General features: G+C 42.3%; 1 protein-coding gene across 1 annotated transcript in view; it reads left to right on the forward strand.

Annotated features, from left to right (window-relative positions):
• PIK3R5 (phosphoinositide-3-kinase regulatory subunit 5) overlaps positions 1-4,147 on the forward strand; it is a 69,104-nt gene extending 64,957 nt beyond the window's left edge. The window contains exons 17-19 of the mRNA XM_066614003.1: positions 397-479; positions 960-1,072; positions 1,317-4,147. Of these exons, the coding sequence (XP_066470100.1) occupies positions 397-479; positions 960-1,072; positions 1,317-1,464 (344 nt within the window). The 3' untranslated portion in view covers positions 1,465-4,147. The remainder of the gene's footprint in view (positions 1-396; positions 480-959; positions 1,073-1,316) is intronic.
• The last annotated feature ends 3,413 nt before the right edge of the window (positions 4,148-7,560 follow it).

The following is a 7,560-nucleotide window of genomic DNA, read 5'->3' on the forward strand; positions in this document are numbered from 1 at the left end:
TTTTCACACATTTAGCACTGGAACCCACTTTTTATCTGTCAGGACCCACCAGAAGTGATGTCATGACCAGAAGTGACATCATCAAGCAGGCAAATTTTTAACAATCCTAGGCTGCAATCCTACCCACACTTACCCAGGAGTAAGTCTCATTTACAGTCATTGTTAAAATAATATATAGTAGCTTGTTAAAAGTACAAGTCTTTAACCTTTCCCCAAATGCAGTCATATACCATGGTAGCATCAAGTCTAATATATTAAAAATAAAATATTGAAAAGAATGGGGCCCCACCTGAAATTGGCTCACGACCCACCTCGTGGGTCCTGACCCATAGTTTGAGAAACACTGCTCTAGAGAGGTTCTACATATTGGCATTGCTCCTTTCCTCTCTATTTCAGACTCAAGAACAGAATGTTTGACCCTCACTGCAACAGAAGTGATCAAGAGGCAAAGCTCCAAGTCTAAGAAGAGTTTCAATCAGGTAACCTGGTTCATGGCTTTGCACCCTCTTGATTTGTCTTAATCTCACTGGCATAGCTGGCCCCTCTGGCACCTGAGGCCATGACAATCTATGTTATCCTTCCCTGAAAGTGCCTGACCCAGAAATAATTGCCACTTCCTTCCAGGCCACAGGCAATCGGAGCAGTTGCACACTGCCCTGAGTGGCTAACCACTTTTTTGTGGGGGGGAAAAGTGGTTGGCTGCTCAGAGCAGTACACAACTGCTTCAAGTGCCTGTGGGGGGGAGTGCAGGAGAAGGTATCTTGATACCCCTCAAGGCATGGTACATAGGGCCCTGTACCTTTTGCTCCCCCCTTAGCTGCTCCCCCCTTAGCTACACCATCTTAGCATTAAGATGCTTAATCTCATCTTGTCAGAGGCTGGGTCGAGTCCGCTTGGGTACCTATGAATTGTGCCCACGTGTAATGGGCAACATGTGATTCGGAATGTTTCTCTTGCAGCAAATTAGTGTGTCTCAGATGAAAGTGGACAAGGTCCAGATCGCCGGAATCGACTGCTCTTTTGCTGTGTGCCTGGACCAGGATGAGCGGAAGATTCTGCACAGCGTCACCAGGTAGGCGAAGTGGACCAAAGTCAAAGTTGATTCAGTGGTGTCTAAGATGCATACTTTAGATCTGGTCCAGAGGGAGTCACTGCATGTCTACATCAGGACATCCCAAACCATTTTGGGGGGTGCAGCCTAGAGATATCAGAGATGCAAAAATGTAACTTTTTCAACATTGTGTCTGCCTTCCCCCTCCCTTTTGGTTCAGAACCAGTGACATGGATGCGATCTCAGTGTCTTGCTCTTTTCATAGGTGTGAAGTCTCTGCATGCTATAAACCCAAAAGCAGCGAGTACTGCCTGGGGGGAAAGCCCACTTCGTTCCTCTCTCCCCAAGATGCCTCTGATGTCTGCTCTCTTCTGTGCTTGCCCATTGCCACCTTCAGTGGGGCACTGTCTTAGAGAAACCAGCAAGCATGACGTTGGTGACCTGCTTCTGCTTCTAGCACTGTTCAGAGTTGCTGCCAGGCATCCCATGAACAAGAACTGACTGGTCAAACACTGTCTGGAAGAGGAAAACCAGGGTGCCTTTTTTCCTTCCTTGGCTGGATGGCTTGTATACAGCAGGAACATATGCACACCAGCCTTCCCAGACCTTAGAAGATTGGCACTAGGAGTGCCTGAAACAGAAGAGCCTTTCCTTTTCAGGAGCAGCAGTGCTCAACCTTCCTGTGTATTCCAGTGAGTGTTGCTGAGAAAGGTTTTGGCTGTAGTAGAATGAAAAAGAAGGGGATGTGTCTGAAACACAGGAATAGGGAGGGGAGGGCTTGTCTGGCAGATGTGAGAACTTGGATGCTCAGTAATGTAATGTGGGGGTGAGAATTGTGGTGATTTAACAGTACTTGGAGCCAAGGTGCAAAAGGTTGTGGCCCCAGCTGTTTTTGAACAGCAGCAGAAAAGATGCCCTCAGGTGCCTCTTTAAAAGGAGTTAATTATGTCCAAGTCATCTGAGCCTCAGGACTTGGGCAAGGAGATGGCATGGAACTGGCTACTCCAGTCACCCCTGTTCTCTCCTAATTGTATGCACTGAATAAAATTGAAGGGCAGATTGGTGGAAGGAGTGAGAAGGAGCAAATGCTCTCAGGGTATTGTACAGTCCGAAGCTCAGCTTTGGTTGCATGAACCAAACTGCTTCTCCATATAAAAGGCTGGAAAGGAAAACACTATTGCCTGAGCTTCTGCTGATTGGTGGATGTGCTTCCCACCCCCCCACTCCTGGGGGAGCCCTTCAACAAACTTTTCATATGTTCTATATAAGGTTTGATTGCGCTGAGTGGTGGTTGGCCACTGGTGCTTTTCAGGTATAGTTGTTTCAACTGCACTGATATGAAGCTAACACAGCTAGAGGATCTCTGAAAATTGCAATACTGTCCTGCTTTGGCTTGAATTGTGCCAAGGCAAACCTGGCACTTTGCTGTGTAAATGAAATATTTTTATCTCGAAAAGAAACTTTGTAGTCCCTCCCTTACTTAGTCAAGGTGCGAGCTGGGCCTTAATTGTATTAGTATATCAGCCTTGCACTAATAGCCACTGTTTCTGGGCAGCATCTGGTTGGCCTCATGCCTGGCCTGTCTTATAGTTCTTACAGCAGGCATAACCAACTCCAAACTGGGTGGCTACCGTGCGATTTACAACGCAGTTATGAAATTTGTAGCCGATGTTAGTCTTGCTTGATGCACGTTCTTATGACCAGAGCAGTCACTGCCTGAGTAATGTGGTATGTTCATATGTGCTTGGGTATTTCTAAAGAACAATGCAAGAAGGACAACCATGGAGATGGCGAGTGAGTGATAAATATCAGTACAAGTTAGTGGCACCCCAGTATAGAACAGCAGAATAACTGCCGTAGTTCATCTTCTTCTATAGTGAGATTACATTGTCTGTCTGTTTTTTGTTTCTGGAGCAAAGGAAAAAAGAAGTCCAACTGAAAAATCAAGATTGCACTGTGATCTGTTTTACTTGCCCTTTTACTTGAATTAAGTCATTATAGGATTATTTTTCTAAGAAAGTGTGCTGGGGTGGGGGTCTGGTGATAGCTTTTAAGGAGAAAATGCACATTGTAAGGAACTCAGGGTGGGTGGAATTGATTAAGAATGTTTTGAATTTTTAGCTCTCCCAGTTGGAGTGTTTGTCCAGGAAATATGGAAAGGAAAAGCCCAAAATATAAGATATAAAAGTCCAACTGCTCTCTCGCTTAACATTTTATAAGATATATTAGATATAATGGATGAGCTTTTATAAGATACAAAGCCTAGATATAAGATATAAAAGCCCATCCACTTTCTCACTCAACATTTTATTCTGTAGAAGATGAACTTGTTGAATACATGCACATCTCTGTCAACTCAGGTAATAGTTTCAGAATCTTTTCCTCTGGAAAGGCAGAGAACAGCTCATAACTCAACTTGTTTATGGATGTTCCCGGAGGGGGCGGGGGTGTGTGTGTGTCAGGTGCAATGCAGCTTAGTCAAAGCTTCCTGTAGTGGTTCTATGGGCAGGAAATTGCTTGGTGGAGATGGGGGAGGGAATACCAGGTATTGAATTCTTCCCCAGAAAATTTCCAGAAAGGGGTCTTTTTCACCCTGAAGCCATTGGATATCATGAAGAATTAGCAGCTTCATATTTTCTGTTTGTGAAAAATCCTGCTGAGCAATATTTCTTGTTAGAGTTAATTTCCCACCTTCTCGAGACTACTCATGTATCTGCTACCTGTATAAACTACTTGCAGCCACAATGACAAGATGGAGCATATTGGCTTTTGATAGAAACTGAGTTAAAGATGCATGTGCGTGAGTGTTGCTATCCCCATGACAACTTTTCAGGTGAAATGGGGAAACTATGGCTATCTCCTCAACAAATTCAAGAACCACCTTTTTAGAGTGAAGCTGTACATAACCGTCCATGTCAATGTCAGTGTTCTAATTTTATAAAACACTGTTAAGATGTTTTAATGAATGTTGTAATTATTTTAAATAAAGACGCATTTTTGTATATCACAGCTCTACATATTTTTAACATAAATGGCTCATTAGTGTGATGGTGTTTCCTTGGTTGCCACAAATTGTTTTAATGTTTGGATTCAGAGTTCAGGCTAGTTTTCTCAGCATAGGGACCACTTTCATTAAAATGAAGGCAGCTACAAACTGAAACCTCTCGCAGAATCCAGCTATTGGTCAGAGACAAGGAAACGTATACAAGTTTTTACCAATAAAGATTTTCCCCTAAGCAGAAACAGTGGTGCTTTTGTGATCTTCCTTTTATAGCTATGAAGGTACATGCCTGCTTTGTTGGAACTAGAGCATGCTTAGTGATGATTGGAGGCAGGTAAATGGAGAAAAGTGTATTTTCACATCCAGGGTTTTTATTTGGGTGCAAAATGATAAATCAAAGCAGTTTGTACCAGGACCCTTTCAAAGCAGAAAAAGAGCTAGTACCCAGCATCTATTAAGGGCTGCCTATACATACATAGACAACCCGTGTTTCTCTGTTCAAAAGTATTATGAATTTCAACTACAGCTGTTACAAATTCAGCAGACTTGTAAATGCCAGTCTGTTCCTTTTTGTAACACAAAAAACTTGGATGAAAGTACATTCCTCATGCCTCGGATTCTTCTGTAATTGAATAATACCACTTAATTGTTGTTTTTTCTTCTTTAAGCCAATGATTTCAGGTTACTTGTTTAATGGTTAACTCCTCCCTTCTATGAAGGGTTGGAATAGTATTGTTAAGTCCCTAGTGCAATGGTTCCCAATCTGTGGGTCAGGACCAAATTTTTTGGTGGGTCATGAAACTGATCAGCTCATTGCTGATAAGGAAAATGTATTTTGTCCTATGTCCTATGAAAATAAAAACGGTAGCACATGCACATTTACTAACAAGTAGAAGACAGTGCCACATTCCACTTTGAAGGCCAGGTGAAGAGGAATGCAATGCTATTGGAGTGGTCTGGATCTGATGAATGTGGAGCTCAACGAACACTCCAGAAGATGGTCCCCCCCCCCATGGTAAAAAGGATAGAAACAGAGATGCGAGCTGCTGGTAAACTGAAACTTTTTAGGCTGTAATCCTATACACACTTTCCTGGGAGTAAACCTAATTTAACTCAATAGGCCTTACTTCTGAGTAGATGTGCACAAGATTGTGCTGTTAGTCTCAAAGCTACGTGGTCCCAATACAATTTCACTTGAAAAAGTGGGTCCCAGTGCTAAAAAGTTTGGAAGCCACTACCCTAGTGTGTTAATGGTTACTGAACCTACTGTCCCCAAGTGGGCACATAACAAATTTATTTTCAATATAGATGGCTTACACCTGGCATTTGTAAAACCCAATTTATCAGAAAGCAAGTACATTTTTTTTTAAAAGCATTATTGGCTTGTTTCTCTGTAAGGAAGTGAAAATTTTATTTATCAAACAAAGGTACTTGGTTTCCTTTTGCTATATAACAGGTCGAACAACTTCCTTAACAAAGGAGTAATTCAAAACTCTGGCCCGAGTCATCAAAGTATTGAAATAATTTTGATGATTTAACTGCACAATTTAAAAAAAAATGGAGGCACAAGACAGCTACTTAATGTTTCTGGAGCTAGTTGGTTGGTACTGGTATCCCTGCACAGTTTGACTAGCATCCAACATTCCACCAGACAGGATACTGAAGCCAACACAACCCTAAAAGTTGATTGGTAGCTGAGCTGATAAGGTGAAGGCATGAGCAGTGGATGAACTGGCAATTAACCTACTGGCTTCCAATTCCATGTACCGTAATGTCCAGTGGTAGATTATCTTTTGACATTGAATGTACAGTAACTTTCCTGCCCAAGCTGTGAGAGCGTCTTTGTTGGGTGAACGGTTGTCACGCATATGCTTACTCTTTTAGCATACAAAATGGAATAAGCACTGCTATTAATGTGCAAAAGACTTAATCATACTTTAAAATTAAAACCAGAAATCTATATTTAAAAATCTTAAGGTGGGTTAAAACAAAAGGCTGTGCTGCCCCGGGGGCATATTTATGACCATTTTGTAACCTTCCTGGAATTAAAGGGGGGGAAAGTTTAGTATGATTGCAGTTTTAATAGAAACTCAGGCAAAAAAAAGTGCATGAACCCCACCCCTCTCAGCTGTTTGTTTCTGCTCATTGCACAAAGTAAATAGCTTTTGGGCCAATTTAGATGGATTTGATCTTGCCCTTCCTCCCCCTGACTCTGCTTCTCCAGAAACTACAAAAGTCCCTTTTGGAGATCTCCCAGCATCTCATCTTTAGTTGTAAAGGGTAGCTTTGATGCTTGTAAGAAGTCAACTGATAGGAAATATTCTTAAACAATTGAGGACCCAGTCCTATCCAACTTTCTACCACCAATGCAGCTGCAATGCAATCCCAAGGTAAGGGAATAAAAGTTCTCTTACCTTGAAGAGGCCTCCATAAGCAAGTGGTAGGCTTCCATGACTGGCTTCCTACTGCAAGATGAAGGGCATGTGCTGGAACACTGGATAGGATTGAGCCCCAAGTGTAATTCTAGCATGTCCCTACACATGACTATTCAGAAGCAGTTCAATGGGACTTACTCCTGGGTAAGTATGTATAGGATTGCAGCCTTAGTGTTGTATACCTGTCATAGCCCAAGTTATCCTACCACTTGCTCATTCCTGGGTGGCAAAGTGGTGAGTCTCCCAGTTGCTAGAAAGTGCCTCACAAGCCTTGACCAGCATTTCTGTTATTTGATGGGGAACCTTAGTAGGGACCTGGCAATAGCCAATGTCTTAAAAGGAGACCTGTATCCCTGAGTGATCGAGCTACCAATGGTAGTTAAAGAAGGCAAGAAAGTAATTTCCTTCTTAAACTTGCAGTCTTGTTGCCAGAAACTGGAGTGATTGCTCCCTGCTTCTCATACACATTGGGCAGAATCTAAACCAGGTTACTGCAATGTGCTCCACTTAGGGCTGCCCTAGAAGATTGCTCAAAAGCTCCAATTGATGCAGAATGCTGCTGCCAAATTGTTCACAGCTGGAGCATGTGATGCATCTTCTAGACTAGCTGCACTGGTTAGCAAATGCTTCTAGATTCTGTTCAAGGTGCTGACTTTGATCTTTAAAATCTTGAATGGACTACCTTAAGGACTATTTTCTCTCACACGATCCAGCTTGGATTGTTGTTTCAAAGGCTCTACTATCTGGTCTGCTGTTACCAGGATTCTAAATGGTGGTTGTCCAAGTCAATGACTTCTCAGTGGTTTCACCCTGTCTGTGACTTCTCCCCAGGGATGTTTAGGTGGTTTCCTCATTAGGTGTTTTTTGAAAGAAAGTTAAGGCCTTTTTTTATTCCAGAAGGCAGTTGTCTGTATGTCGTAAGATAGCATATTCACTGCGCAGTTGTTAGTTCTTATATGAATTATGAGGTGTTTCTCATTTCTATTTTGTTGTAAGCTTCTGTGCTGTCATGATACTAAACAAGAGATATGAAGACTTTAAAATCGATAATCCTACAAGCATCACTAGAGTTC

This window comes from Tiliqua scincoides, chromosome 2 (assembly GCF_035046505.1).
Source record: "Tiliqua scincoides isolate rTilSci1 chromosome 2, rTilSci1.hap2, whole genome shotgun sequence".
NCBI classification, from domain to species: Eukaryota; Metazoa; Chordata; class Lepidosauria; order Squamata; family Scincidae; genus Tiliqua; species Tiliqua scincoides.